Source organism: Phallusia mammillata, chromosome 7, assembly GCF_965637545.1.
Source record: "Phallusia mammillata chromosome 7, kaPhaMamm4.hap1.1, whole genome shotgun sequence".
In the NCBI taxonomy this organism is placed as follows: Eukaryota; Metazoa; Chordata; class Ascidiacea; order Phlebobranchia; family Ascidiidae; genus Phallusia; species Phallusia mammillata.
Genome location: NC_137258.1, coordinates 19756542 through 19772845, shown reverse-complemented (window position 1 = coordinate 19772845; position 16304 = coordinate 19756542). Strand labels below are relative to the sequence as shown.

Genomic DNA, 16304 nt, shown 5'->3' with positions numbered 1-16304 from the left:
GGAAAAAGGTAGTCTAGGTAGGGATTCGACCCATCACAAACTCATGTCATTGCATTTTACTTCTGGGAAATGCAAAGTTTGAAATTATCCCGTCAAACTTTAAATGAAGATAATTATTCAAAAATACAACAGGCTTAAACACAATAAACTTCTTCATTTTCGTCTATTAGAAATAATGATGAGTGAAAAATCACCACAAGGAATGCCTGTTAAGCGCGCACCGTAAAGTTTATAGTGATAACTAAAGGGCCGGCTTGCAGATAAAATGAAACTAACCACGAGAGAAAGTAATTTAAATCGGATTTATTCTAAATCTGTTCATCAATAAAATTCTGTCTGTTACCTATCCCGGCCACAACGTGATTAATTCTGGGTGGACCGAAAACATTTGTGTCCTGAAAGGCAACTTGTAATAGTTAAAGCTGTGACAGATTTTGGCTACCAAATAGAGTTTATGAAGTACTCTTGTTGTCACGCGAATTAGTTATTTGTGATACTAAATCTAGTTCCCCGGTTTTTGTACAATGGTTGGGGCTAAAAAGTAGTATGTGGTGTGCTTAAGCTTGGCATTTGTTACTAATTATTAGAGATGTTTTAAAACTGAGCTACAAACGAAATGTATATACTCACGAGGACAATAGTTTTTGTCGAAACGCTAAGAAAATGTCTACGTTTTGTTCTACATCGCTGGTAATTTTATTCTTAGTAAAGCTACTATTCAAGTACCTAAGAAGTGTAGCATGACTGGGAAAAATCCAATCAACGAATGTGCTGTTGTATCTATTTTCACTCGAAGTCACAAACTTTGGAAAAATGACCAAAAATGGGTTTGTTTTTGGTCCTCCTACTTAACAACACACCTCAAAGGGAGTTAATGACTGCTAAAAAATTGATCAGCGATTTGTGTTGTTTATGGTTTCAACCTATGTCACAACATTTGTATGAGAAATATCAATTGTTTTCCGTCCTTCTTCTTAACTAACAAAACACTTCATGAGGAGTTTTTAAAAGACATCTTTTCTCCTAGTATGTATCACGCAGCAGGCGATCAAAGCATCTTCTGTATATATAAGGTTTCCACATACATTATAAGGAGTCGGATTGCAAAACAAACCATGTTCAGAGCATTTACAACCCGTCTAACATATCTGAAACGCGCGGATTAGCATCTATCGCCAGGTGAGGATTTGATAGAGACAACTCCTGCTCTGCAGCCTTGTATTACCCCCACAAGAATGCGTGTAATGTTCAGATGGCTTGACTGCTGTGATATCTCCCCTTTTCGGTTTGTATAAGGCTGAGTTAAGCCGTGCACGCGTCGCTCGATAAGGTCCACTTACGGCAATGCCTATCTTTCACTGCCCACTAAATCTCCTCTCAGCGAGTCTGTTATTATTGTTCACGTCTCAACTCAGCATGATAATTTCGTTTTCGCTTCTCTGTTTACCCGCGAAGGTCAACTTTGGAAACCCACCGTTCCAATCCACCAGTGCATTGGCGTGTAATTTGTTTTACTGATGTTTTTAGTTGTTCTTTAGTCCTTTGTATGCTGTTCGTCCAGCAAATATAGATCGTTTTTTACAGTTATTTGCTCGGCATATCGTGTCACATCAGATTAAATTTGCCTTCAATTATAGCGCATGTATTTCCAGATCAATTAGATTTTAGTAGATTGCAACATGAACCCACACTTTTTCATGCTGCTAAAGTACAATTATTTTATGATTTTTTCGACTTTATCGCGTAAATATAGCTTTTACAACAAAAGGATTATCCGATAAAAACTTGGTTTCAAGCCCTTTTCTTTGCCATCGAAACCTGAACAATTCGTGGCATAAACAAACTGAAGTACTCAAACCCGACCTTAACAGTTCGACATTGACGGGCTTTCACTGGGTGAAGCTCGACAACAATGCCCCAGTCGCGCGCCAGGTCACGTGCACACGTTTTAGGGGTCGCCCACCCACGTAGTGCCCCCGATAAGGCCCCAGCGAGGGTGAAAGCAATCGTCGAAAGCCGTCATTCCAGTGAAAGTCGACTTGTACAAACAAACACACAACAAAGGAGGGTGTGTTGAGTAACTGATCATCTCCTTGTTTGTGCGCCAAATTACAATGTGTGTTTGATAGGAGCATGTTGTATTTGGGACCACAGTCACGTTGTATTGTCTGTGGGCGTTAGGCTGTGTTTGCGCAATCTCTTGGTGCCCGTGACTTTGCAGAAAATCCTAATCCACCTTCTGAGTTGTTTTAGTTTACCTCCTGGGGGACCATAGACAACATATAATCCCTGTTTAAATCGGGCACGACAATCACTTGAAGTTGTCATGCTATGGGGCCAAATAAACTTCGCCAAAGGCCTTAAACTTTCCATAAACCGCTCTGTTGCACCCAAAACACGGCAGTAGGGGATTAAACAAGACGGGTGGAACGCACAACGGCACGCCATGTCTGTCAATGATGCCTAAACCCTACATTGACCACACAGTTGACGACAGCTCGCAGACTTTAGCGTTATGGATGTACGCTTAATGGCTGATAAAATCGACTAGTATGTTTTGTTGAGCGCTTTTCCACTTCTCAGAGGCGACGGGGGGCGACCGCTGTTTGATATGTTTTGGTTGCTGTTGGCATATTGTGGTCGACACACCCTTTGCAGTGAGGGTGATCGTGGCAAACGTACACACGTGCGATTTGGAGCCTTTTTCTGTGACGGTGTTAATGGGTACGCGACCGGATTCGTGAAGTTATGTATTGGGCGCCAACACATTTTTATGACTGATTGTTTGCTACGAGGGCGGCAGTTTGTAAACACAGAAGACTTTTTTCTATTAAAAGATGTCTATTACAGATGAAATACCACACGCCTATATCCAAAAAATGATTATGACAGATGAATAAATGGTGGACGATTTAATATTTTTTGAAGTCATTGAAGTATACAGTCTGTCTCGAAAAGAGTAAAAATCCAAATCTGTTTTTGCAGATAATTTTTGGCCTTTAACAAATCCATTTAATGATTTTGTTTGGGTTATCTATAAAGGAACACCCATGTTGCTGTAGCACAATTACCAACGACAAAATATTGTTTTCACTTGACATCAATCAGTCGTTCAGTGTCTTGAGTTGTTTTGATATTTGTATCGCGTGTTCACGGACTTGAGCTCTCTCAGACATGTTCCCCTGCTTCCGGAGGTAAGCGCTCTTATCCTGCGACTTCCAAAGCCCGCTCATTCAAAATCAATCGCACTTAACCGTCGATGGGTGTGGACAAAAGCTGGATCTAAAACTATTCATGGACAAGAAGAGACACGCGTAACGCTACGACGGCACGCGACAGACGGACGCTTCAGGAACGAAGGTTGTTTGTGACTTGCCGGTTTCGCTTCCTTAGCCTCGTGTTGTTTGATCTTGCTCTGCGCTGCTCCATGTTGTAATGTTCAACAGTAAAATATTGCGACGTACTTTGCGTAGATTTATGTTCAGCTAGGCGTCCGGTTGGCTGACGACCTGAGGTTTGACATTCTTTTTGTTTGATCCGGTTTTCTCAATGACTAAATTTTGTGCCGTCACCACTAGTCATATGGGACAACAGCGGTATAAGGTATTTTGGGAAAATCCTTCTAAATGGGCATATTCTATCAGTTCAGCATGGTGTGTGTTGTCTGGCTGTAGACTTGTTTAAGCCTTGCTGTTAACACATTGACCCAAACCATGTCAAACGGAAAGTTTTCATTGGAAAAAAATAACTTTGTCACATATAAATTTAACAACGAACGGGACAGTATATAATTTTAAATTAAAAACTGCGGTCTAATAAGCCTGTGAACGCTCGGGAAAAGGAAATACCGTTCTATATTACACCGCTTCGGCAATCGCTCTAAATATTTTGGAAACAGCAGGGGTCTTGTGTTTAAAAACCATCTTTTTCATAATTGAGATTTTTTATTATCATTTCAGTATGATGCAAATCATGATTTTAGTTTGGAAATTAAATTCCTTTGATTGAAACCCAAATTTCATTTTTTTCAACATTTTTCCCGCTTACATATATTGGGGACGCATTTCTGTTGCTTTGCTTGAATAATGATGATTCACAATTTACCTCAAGAGTCGACTCGTTCCCATAATTAACTCAAACCTGTCGACAGCTACAGTCATTTATCGTAATCACCCCCAACCAACACCGTTTCTGCTGCAAATTATGAAGAACGAGTGGATTACCAATTCCCAGGGGCTCGACTGTTTTGAGCCAAAATCCGCTGACGAAATTTACTCAAATATGCATTCTAATACCCAGAATAGCTTCATAATCTCCCCCTGATTCGATTTGGCATTTCCACCCACCCAGTCATCACGTCTACGCAACCGTATAAGGCCAGCAAGCAATATTAAAGGATTTAAACTGCGAACAACGATTTTTTGTTGTCTGGTGGTATTTGATTTTTTAGGGTGTGTGTGTCCCCTTGATTCGTTTGTCTGGATTAGGAGAGACTATTCGAATGCCATAATGGCGGTGTAAAACTAAATCAAGAACACGTCGATGATTGCTTTGATTTAAAGTTTAACCCAATGTGCTATATTGTTCTCTGTATACTTTTAGACGAGGCAACGGTTCATTTGTATTTTGTCTTGGGATAGAATAAGAAAAAAAAACAAACACCTCTCAGCATATTTGACCTTTCACATCTGCGTTGAAAGGTCATCGTTTCGTAACGTGCGTCCCAAATAACAGAAGTGAAGTCTCTGGTTTTAGCACCTCTGGTTCATTTGCTCCAAACAAGGGTTTCATTTCAGTGCTGCCGAATAACATATGAGTGTCAAGACTGTCAACCATTGTAGAGATTGATGCCTAATATACTTCGCATCTAGTTGGACCAAAATCGGACCAACGGGGATTTCGATATTTTGACATTTTAATTTTATTGGCCACTCCTAAACAAACGAAATGATATCACTGATGATGGCATGAGAATGTGGCAAAACGTTTGAATAATAAAGCATGTCGCTTTTTGCGCGTCTATTTGAGCCATTGTTTTCGTCATTAAACACAGTAAAAGATATTTTACTGAAATGTTTGATTGAAATATATCCAATCCACGCTCGTTGCGAAAGTAGGTAAACTATACGTGTGTTATCTTCCATTACATAGAAATTTTCTACCACCAAACTCGCATTTTGGTATTTCAAGCTTCACAGTCTACTGTGTTGTTTATAGACAGTTTCAGAAGATTTGTTCACCTAAACATACATTGATTTTGGTTTACATTTGAACTTCTGGCGCCGGAGATATTGTGTGGTATAGACTTGGTCGTAATGCACTGCTCAATTTCCTATGCGGTTTCATTTCACAAACAAGCTATTTCCGTTTGAGATTGCTTTCTCCTGTTTGGGAGGTTCCAGCTTACAGGGTTTTGATTTTTGAGGTTGTTTTTCAATGGGGTTTGGGAAAAATTATTTTTGCAATATTTTGATGTTGAGATCTTTTTTTACCGGTTTAAGAAATGGTTTGGTTTGCGGTTTTCCTTTTTTACCGTATTGTGTTGTTATAAGGTTCTTTTGTTAAATTTTCGTTTTTAAATTTTTGTAGTAGTTTGTGGGCAAAGGAAAATAATGAAATATTTCCAATCTCTTGACGGCTGCTTTTCTGGGTACCATATATATTCCTTTCATATAGATTCCTACCATCTCATTTACCCCCATAAAGCAACAGTAATAAACGAAAAATATGCATTTCCAAGTAATCGCTGTAATGAGATTGAACATGCACTATTCACTGTTCATCGAAAGTGGTTAAATTGATAGTTTGAATTAGAAAATAACAATGGTGGTATCCGAAGTAAAATGGTTAATGTTGAAATTATTAAACCAACTGGTTGGTTTTAAAGCTCATCAAAATAAACCATTTTTGAAAAATACCATACTAACTACCAACTATTTATTTTTAAATTGTTTTCCAACTATATCGTCCCCGATGTTAACGCACCACTTCGGGGTAGATAAATCCCTCGATTCGTTAAGCATGAAGTTAATTCAGAAGTCGAAACAATTTGCCGTCTCACCAACTTAAAATATAACTGTGGTCTGTTTGGTCTGTTTAAACCAGCGGTGGTTCCTAGACTGTAGTACGGGTACCACTAGTGATACGTAAAGGCCATTCAGGTGGTATATACGCAATCCTCGTTTGTAAAGTAGTTGGCAAGAAGTTAATCGAAATAATATAGTTACCATGAAATTTCTTTGTGAAATGAAAACAGATTGTGTGGATATCGATACGCAAACACTGTAAAACCTCTTGACGTGGCACTAACAAAAAATATGGGCATCCGTGTCATGAACCTACCACAAACTTCCACAAATGCACACTCACTTCGATACATTGTGCAGCAACGTAATCGGGTCAAGTAAAGCGTCCGGTTCAAATTTCGCCTAAACATCGACTTTTCCGCTTTTGACTCCCACCAGAGCAAACACATGTTTTGAACCGTAACTTCGAACTGGAAGCTTGTTTTCTGCACCACAGCTGCTTTTCACGACACGCTGTCAACATGTGAACGCTTCGTTCGGCAATTTGTTTGTGTTCTGCCTTTGATAATTTTCTGTGGCCTGGTATAATATTGTTGTGAGAACACAAGTAGGAATACAAAGGAAACTGATTATTTGGACATATAAAAAGTAGCGTTACATATGAATGAATTGCTTTTGAATCTAATAGAATCTGAAATACCACGGGGCTTATGTTCTCTGTTTAAAACACTTTATCTGGGACAGAGATCTCGGTGGCAAGAGATGAAATTAAAAAACCTACATTTTAGAGGGACTTGAACTCGTACTCAATGTTTAAAACGTTTTATCTGAGGTAGAAATATACGTGGTATTGTGTAAGTTTGAAAAAACCAATCTTTTTGTGAGAATCGAACCCACATTCAGTTGTCTATTACTGATTCAATTACCCTGTTTGATAAACACCCTATTTGGGATAAAATCAAACCACTTTTTGTGTCTCGTTCAAAAACCCATTTGCTCTCGGAATTTTTTTCTCCAAAATCCGTTGCTAGGCAACAGTGGTCACGTGGTCTATTCTCGTCAACTTTGTGTCTCACGTGATCTCGCAGTCTTCAGAGATCACACGAGATCGTGTTGCGCAGTCGGTTTCACACGCGCTCAACCTCACACATGCTTTGTTACGTTCCGGCAAGCGGGACCACCAGCAGACCACAACACACAAGAAAACGCGCATAAATCGTAACACAGAGAACTTGATCTTCGTGAAGAGGGCAACGCATTGGGTCGCCTTGTCCGACGAGCCGTGGATCATCTATCTCCTATTACGCTGCTCTGCATGGGAAATATGCACGCATGTATTGTTTAAAATGGTATTTTGATGAGTATAGTGTTGTCGCCAGGCATGTTATATAAACCGTCCTATTAGCTATCAGTCGCTTTTGCACCGGATAACTACAGTTTTTATCTAAAGAACTGCTGGTTGGATAGCTGACATTACCCTGATGAAGACGCCCCGTATGAGATGTTAGCTACTGTAATATATTTTGTACGATGGTGTATTACAGGTTAATTTACCGTCTTACCACTGGAGGCGGTAAAAAATACTGATTACGTAATGCGCGTGCTGCACGCAATGTCAAAGTTTACTTGACAAACCTTAAGCTATTTTTGGCCTGCCCACGAGGTTGGTGAACTCTTAAATTACTTTTACTCCTATTATCTCCATGGATATGCCAACAAAGAACTTGAATTCGGGATCTTTAGATCGCGTGGGCGAGGACCCCTTGACAAAAAAGACGCTACCATCAAAACACTCCTCTGGTCAACGAAGCGACGCATTATCAAGCCAACTGTGGAGCTTTGAACTTGGACAAACCAAACGCCCTACCGTGGCGTCTGTGTTTAGATTCGCGCCCGTGACTGTCCGGGCTTCAGCACGAGCCATTGGATTCGTTGGAGTTGGCGCACGCGGCTTTAATCTCAGTGAGAGAGCCTTTCACTTTAATTTGTTTTTTGGCCGATCCCCTGCCGAGCCACACTATTGTTGGCTTGTGGCTACTAGAGTGGGTCCCTGTGTGTGCAGCAGGCCCCCCGGAGTAAAGGAATCTGCTGGTTTTGTGATCTTTCGTGATTCGACTCTACTGCCAACTTGTGCTGTCCTCCTGAAGGTTGCCTTCACATGAAAGACAAAAGCCCGATCCCACAACTTGAAATTGTCTGCATTGGCGAACTTGTGATTGCAAATGCAACGATGTGGAGTTAATGGGCCCACAAAGTGTCCAAAAATTTGGCATTCGAAAACACATACGATTTAGCTTTTGATTGAAAAATCTGTTTACAAAAGGTTGCTGAAAATGATCCATGTCAAATGCATTGGTTATTAACATTTAACAAATTCATGACGGAGTTATTACAGCGCAGGAGCCGGTACTTTAGCTAAACATTTCACTTTAATTTTTGTACGCGCCGTATACTGTTACCAAACACCTAAACAAAAAACTAACACCAGGACCACTGTCCCAAAACAAACACACTTTGGGCAAGAATCTACCATTTTCGGTGCAACCATTATAACCCATGGCTGTATGTTACCAGCGTAGCTGTTAGCGTTGATGTTGCTTTTGTCAACATGGGCGCACGGTTTTAGCCCAGACCTGTTGTTTATACTGAACACAGTCTCCGGGGGTCTTGGCTGTTGTTTCAACGTGTTATGCTTGAGCCACGTGTTCACAGCCGACTGCCTTGCTTAGATTTCCCGCCTTTTTTCTTAGTTAATCTTCGTCTCGTGTCTGGGCGTTGGAATTTCTTGTCAAGGCAAATGACCGACTTTTTGCATTAACAGATCCTTAGGTAAAAGTAATTTATGTTTTGTTAACATTCGACTTGAAACGTAAGTAAATCATTTGAATATTGTAAAAAGCTTGTGAAGTGAATACATTGTAGTGCTATTTTATTTCTGTTTACGATACTCACTAAGATATGTCCAGCGTCTCTGTTTTAAGAAAGTTTGCTTGAAAAGTTGTCATTACTAATTGTCGTGGATGACAATGTCATTGTCAAAAACGGATCTTCTGACCTTCTTTTAAATCATTACATTAGGAAGGGTTTGCTACCGCCTTGGCCTTTCGACTTTCCTGTTTTTTCCCTGATTATGTCCCTTTGACCCATTTTTTGACATTTTAAACGCCCGAAGTGAATCCATCTTTTTGTTCGCCCAAATGTACTGTTATATTTAGCAGCTTCATACAATAAGGCAGGGGTCCGCAAATAGTGGGTCGCGACCCAAATTTGGGTCGCGAGACCTTCCAGTCTGGGTCGCGAAATATTTCAAAATTTCCCATGAATATAAGCATCGCATCTACAGTATTAATGAATTTCAGCTTTTTTAACCCCCTAATTAGTATTGCATTGTTACATATGACTACGTACAGTCTATGTAACAATGCAATAAGTTAAGCACTATCTTATATTAAAAGCTAATACAGATCAAGATTAGAAGTAGAGGACGATCTTCGGCTTACCGTCTCTCAAATTAAAACTCGAATTTATTTGCTGTGTTCTCAACACAGAGCCCACCGTTCTCATTTGTTAGAATAAATAGGTTCGTTTACCTACTGTTTTATGTGAAAATAGCAACTGACAATAGCATAATAGCAGTCCTAATATTGATATTTAGTTGCATAGTATTTTTCACAAACTTGCATGCTAACAAAATGCTTGGGTCGCGAGAATTTAGAGCAATTTTTTTAGGGTCGCGCCAAAAAGTATTTGCGGACCCCTGCAATAAGGTATCGGGTTTTTGGGCAGTAAATACCAGCTTTGATTAATCCCTGTCACAAGCAGAGACTGCCCAGCTTGGCCTTCACGTGGTCAAAGAGGTAAAAATCCCGTCCACACCTGCTGCCAAACCCATCACCTGTATCCGGGTTCGTTATTATATCATTTCTCACTTTAGATTATCATTCCAGACTTGATGGTAACTGACTGGATTGTCATATGACAACGTGCAATTTAGGTCGGGTTGTTATCGTTTGGTGACCTTTTGTGTACGTTTGCAAGGACATTGAATTTGATCAGTGTTTTTTATTTTAGTCGAAATCGGAGAAAAAATTTTTGGCAAACGTTTTGAAAGTGACAGAAAGCGACAATGCTTCTGAAAATCAATCAACAAAAAACGTTTAAAATCGACGTTTCTCTTTCAACTGTAGAGGCATCGCCAGTCTGTTTTCAATTTTATTAAATAAAATTTTTTTTATTGAAAGTCAAGTGTAATGTCAAGTTTTACTTCAAATCGTTTTTTGGGAAAAATTTTGTATACTTAAGTTTAAAAAAACTGGCTTTGACAATCAAAACTGAAATAAGGCATTGCGATTGAGGAAAGATATCATTATGTGCAATAACACACACATTCATTCTTTGAATACGTTATTGATGCACTTCTCTGAAACCGGAATGAACCACTTCCGATTCAGGCTGCGGCGAGTCTATATTTGACTTGCGGTTGGCGGGAAATTTAATCACAGCTTTCCACGTGGTGGTTCGGCCACCACAGGAACCAAACGAAATTGGCTGCCAACCAATATTCATGAAATATTTGTGTGAACGCATTCATTTGTGGGTGGCCCACCAACCACGATAAAGATGGTTTAAATAGTGAACTGAAATGCTTGAACCCGGAAATGTGGAAGGATTTGACAATCGAAGTTGTACATTGAAATCAAACCGTCACGTCGGGTTCGGTTTCGACTCGCCTCTAGTTTAAAAAATACTTGATTTGGGCCTGACTTTATACACTCGGTGTTTTTTGTGCCGCAATTTTACCAATTTTTGGTTCTAATTCGGGCCTTGTTTCAAAAAAACAGTTTGTGTTCCGGGTTTGGGGCTTTTACTCTCGAGTTTGGGCCCAAATTTTAAACCTGCTTACAACTTGTGAAGTATTTTCCATGGATAATTGTGTGTTTTTAACGGCAGTCTTTGGGTAATTTGTACCGTCGAACCTCAAGACTTTTACATTTTATTCATTGGACTGAAATGTCAGCAAAAAATAGGAATAATTTGGATCATTTGTCAGATTTTAATGATACGCCCTTTCTTGTTTATCAGCAAAATCTGTTCTTCAAGGTTTAGCTTTGAAGTATCAGATTTTTATTATCGCAAAGATCTGAGAAGCCGATCGTTTATGTTCCTCATGGGATTTGACCTCAATTATTTGCCCTGAACGTCCAGATAGGAAACGCCAGTCTCGAAATACCGGCGCCCTGGCCCTAATATATTACAACCAGGAATAGACAGAAGTACAGACAATATCCAATGATAGCGTTGATCCATTAATCGCTCAGTGAACACTTTGAAAAAATATTTCTTTTCTGATATTTAATTTGTTCTAAACTCGTGCAAGTGGTTTACCCTTAAGAGGTTTTTTGTAACTAACCGCTTAAGGTGACAGTAAATTTTTGAATAGTTTATATTAGCAACCTAATTTGGACATAAGCCTTTCTGCGAAGTGTTGATTTGGTCGTAGATTTTGGTTGTTTGGTTAATGGTGTGAGTGAGGATATGTGTGATGGAAACGCTCAATGAGTAATACAATTTTGTCTCATGGTAAAAAAAAACAGTTACAACTATTAATGTAAGGTTTTGACAAAGCATGACGATAACAAAAACAGGATAAGTTATTTTTACGCAAAACGCCACGAAGACATCAACAGATACGTTTAATGCCATCGGTTCTCAGTCTATAAGGCAAAAATCCTCTTACTGTGACAAATGGCCCTGCATATTGTGGATATCGCCTAAAACGGAATTTTCGAAATCGATATACAAGCAAAATGACCGTTGGTAACCTCGCACAGGTTTAAAGTTACTTGGTTAAATGCAAGCACATTACTTAGCGCACCTGTACGTTTTCTCTCCCGCTGCGCCCAGCCTGCTAGCGATAAAAATAAACAATCTCCAGTGTAATCTTACCGTCCAAAGAAGCGATTTCATAGAGACAAAGTCGATCAAACCCGCTTCAAGATGTTTCACGTTTGTGTTTTGTCTGACATGACCTGATTGGGCCAGCTGTGGTATAGACACGGGACAGCCTATTTTATTGCCGACTAACGATGACCTATGGTACATTACGAGGTGTGACGAATCAAAATGATGATGCCTTATTGTCGTCACTATGGGCGATGACGTCATGATGGACGAGCTACGATATTTTGATGAAACGTTTTTAGTCTCGATTTCGCTTTTTCTTGAAGTTTTTCCGGGCCCTTTGTGTTAAAAAAAAATTTGCATTTTAACATTTTATCCTAATTACTTTAAATACGATCATTGTGCTTATTTACTTTTCAGATATTGTATAACCTGTTAGTTCTCATCCCTAAATTTAAAGATTCAAGTTTTGTGTTAAAAACATTAGCATATGACTTCGCCTTTTAATTTTTAATTTGTTATTTTGCACCAATGTTAAACACAAGGCAGGTTCAGAAATTGATTACCCTCCCCGCGGGACAAACATTGCATCCTGCACAACAAAGGCGATTCCAAAAACCGTTACCCTGAGAAAGCGTTGTTTCAATACCAGGTTTGGCACGAGCCGTAATTCTACACCGAGAATGGGGTCGTTGAACCGTTACGGCATTCCGTCATGCATGACGACGCACGTGACCGTCTGCGTTACCGCCGATCGACCTGAGGGTGGAATTCGTAAAATGCGATCGAAATTTTCCAATTTTATGTTAAAGTCAATTTGCCATTAAGTTTTGTTTGAGCAGCTTGGACAGTTAATTAGACTGGCTTATAAGGTGGTCAGTTATTACAAGATCTTATAATTAAATGTGACTTTTTGAAAGATTTTGAACAATCTCTCGTTGACTTGAGTCCTCAGATCTGGTATTATTACACAAGGCAATGTTTCCTTCAAATTTGTGTGTTGACGTTATGCACGCAGGCACGCTCTTGGGTAGAATGAGGACTACTGTGAGCAGCATATGTTGATTTAATTGAATTATAGTTCGTGTTGAGTTTTATTCTTGTGTGTTGAAATGTACAAATGAGCCCAGCTTAAATAGAACATTAAATTTTGATCGATGGCTTTTGGTCTTTTGTTCAACATGTTTTGAAATTTTATTTACTGTTTAATGAACAAAATTTGGTGCAATTATTGGAAACTTATGAAACCAAAAATCTGTCCAAAAACTAGTTTTTGGTGCATTAGCAAAAAATTCAACTACTTGGTACATTAGCAAAAAATTGTCCAGGTGAAAAAAAGAAGTTCCACCCATCAGCATTTCGAAGAAGTTGACGCATGATTAAACCCAACTTGTGTTGAGTTAGTTCAGTGCTTGTGTGTGTTCCTGTATCACATTTCCTCACACCTGTCGCACGCAGCATCCCGAAATTCACGCATCGACGATAATCGCCTCCACTCCCCAACGCTAAAAATGTTACTCTTTGTTGCCCTTGTGTGGATTTATATATTTTTACCACCTTCATAGTATTTGTATGCAATTATAGTAGAAGTATAACTGCGTCTTGCGCACCCAAGGACAGAAACAATTCGTTAAGTTTGGTATTGAACTGTCAGGATTTGAACGCCTATTATTTAGTCTTTTCGAAAGCAAATTACGACGTATTTGAAACTGCGTTTGTCCCAACGTTACTGCCAATTTAGTGACCTTCAAATATTCCCTGAAGTGATGTTCCATTTTTGTTTGATTTAGGACATTTTACTTTGTACAATCGTCATCTGGATTTTTTTCAATTTATTTCTACTGTGCACAACTTGGAAAGTTCACAACCTGCGTTTACATTCTTGGAAGAGCTTATTTCTTTGCGAACTGTTTCCATCGAATTTACTAAGAGAATTCAAGCTTGATTCCCGATCAAACTATCATTTGATTAGAGCCCCACCCATTTGAACAACTTTTCGTAGCATTTTAAACCAGTTATCTCTTTTCCGAGAAACGCAATCCAACGAACCAAAACCTGACGTCCGAAGCAGACAACCACTGACTCTGAAACCGCAACCAATTTCATACTCGACTGGTTAATATAATTCGGAGCCGGGCATACCTCGTAATGCATGGTTGCTTCCATTAGCCCTTACAAAGCACAGACGGACTTGAGACCGCAACTATATGGAAGTTCACTTCACCTTGCCTGAGGTTTGCGTTACTGATTATCGGCTGTATTCATGTTGATGAAAGAAACAATACCGAAGGCTTGGAGCAGTTGAGCTTCCCTCATCGTCTGTTAAGTCGCGGTTATGTTCTACAAAAGCGCGTTTGTTGTTCGTCCATCAAGCAAGGGGAATGGTATCCTTCAAATCTAAATACCAACTTTTCGTCGGGTCGTTTTGTTCTTTGCTAAAACCCACATCACATTCCGATTTGCAGCGGCCTTAGCGAGTATTTACGGCTACACAGAAATCAGCTTTTGAATTTAGAAACGATTTTCGGATTTCCAAAAACAGTTCCTAATCACACTCACGCACCGTTTTCAATATTTCTCAAATACACTAAAATTACAATTGTTTTAGGCATCAAACGACAATTGTCGTGCACTTTTGAAAACAAAACACAACAAAGTGTATAAATAAGCCTTTTATATAACTTTTGTGTCGTGATCCAAGTATTTTTACAACGATTTGTTTGTTGCAGAGTTTTGATGCCATTCTATGACCCCGACTCACGCCTTATTGTAATTGGAGGCAAGGTAAGACCCAGTTTTGTTTTTAAAAAACGCTTTTGTTGACACAGCAATTTTGCAAAATGGGATAAGTTGAGTTTATTTTGTTTCGTGAAAGTGCACATAGCGACACCATTCCACTAAAACAGGGGTTCCCAACCTTTTTACGATCTCGTACCACTTGGACGCTCTGTACTGCCACGCGTACCACTTTGTACAGAACAACTAATTTGATCGAATCATATTTAATGGAGAAGAATAATATTGTCCTACTAAAACAACACTAACGCACCACACCTAAATTTAATGAGATTTTTGCTACATGCATTTTCGCTGCTTGAGATAATTAACGCCTACTGTCCAACAGCGTTGAACGGTTTTTCAAAGCAACTGTGCTTCTTGTTGACAATTGACATAACCTGTATTTTGAATATCCTAATGATACGAAACAACAGGAGTAGTTACGTAACAATGAGAATAGGCTTGGGAAATAATTTTGGTAAACAAAACCAGATACCGTAAACAAAATATGAAGTTGTAAATCCAGGTTTTTGTGAAAAAAGCAGAATCTACTTGCGTACCACCTGAAAAACCTTCGCGTACCACAGGTTGGGAATCCTGCACTAAAATAATCACCAAGTCGTAAGTAGCAACACAATGTTGAAAACGTTATGGAATGCAAAAAATAGGGTGCCAGTGGTTAATAATGGCGAAATTGCATGTAGTTTGTGGTGAAATTAACGTCTACAGTTGCAGTTTTACGGTGATAACTGTTCTTTCCACAAGCTTAATCTAAAACCCATTGCACCTATGCCATACAGAATGGACCGTTAGCACTTTTTTCAGCATATATCTTTCTCCCAAGTTTTAGGCATCTCTATTTCCTTATTCAAATAGAATCTTTTACATTGATGTATATGAGTGTACATATATTTGTTTAATCGTGTTTTTCGTTAATGTCTAGACTAGACATTTCAAAATTGCTGTGGGAAATGTATAGCACGATAGACTGCGCAACAACAGCTAACCACTTTGTTTTGCTACCTCCCTTAACAAATTCTTTCGCCCGCCGTAGACACCCAGACACCGCCAAATTCTCTCCACTCTCTATAATTAGTTGATTACCTGCTCAATGAAGCGCTAACCACATGCTATCTTCCACCGCAGGGCGACTCGTCCCTGTCCATCTTCGAAGTCACCGACGCCGCCGAGTGCATCAGCAAAGGTAATTACCACCTTTTCGGGATGTAGGCCCCACTGTTTGGGTAACATGCTACACTGCGTTCAAATTGATCGCCAAACGAACCGACCTCTCTGGCTCGTGTTCGTCGTTAAGGTTAAATGAACAAGTTCAGTAGTGGCTGCCGTTGTTCTAGTGGTCATTGTTTGGTTCGGAGTGATGTATTTTTTTAGTTCTCCACAAAAATTGCGGGTGTTTTTTTCAATCTCTTAAGTACAGGGGTCATTAGAATACTGCCTTCGGACAGGGCCGCAAACATATATCACCCGTGCCCGAACTTGTAAAGTAAAGCGTTCAGACCACCTTGTGGCACATCATTTTTCCATAGAAGCTTAGGGAGACTGATGCTTTAAATGTATTACGTATATTTTTGGCTGTAA

At 39.4% G+C, this 16304-nt stretch overlaps 1 protein-coding gene across 1 annotated transcript in view; it reads left to right on the top strand.

The window, feature by feature from the left end:
- LOC145237173 (coronin-7-like) overlaps positions 1 to 16304 on the top strand; it is a 61023-nt gene that overhangs the window by 34229 nt on the left and 10490 nt on the right. Inside the window, exons 8-9 of the mRNA XM_080099941.1 lie at positions 14657 to 14711; positions 15852 to 15909. Of these exons, the coding sequence (XP_079956067.1) occupies positions 14657 to 14711; positions 15852 to 15909 (113 nt within the window). The remainder of the gene's footprint in view (positions 1 to 14656; positions 14712 to 15851; positions 15910 to 16304) is intronic.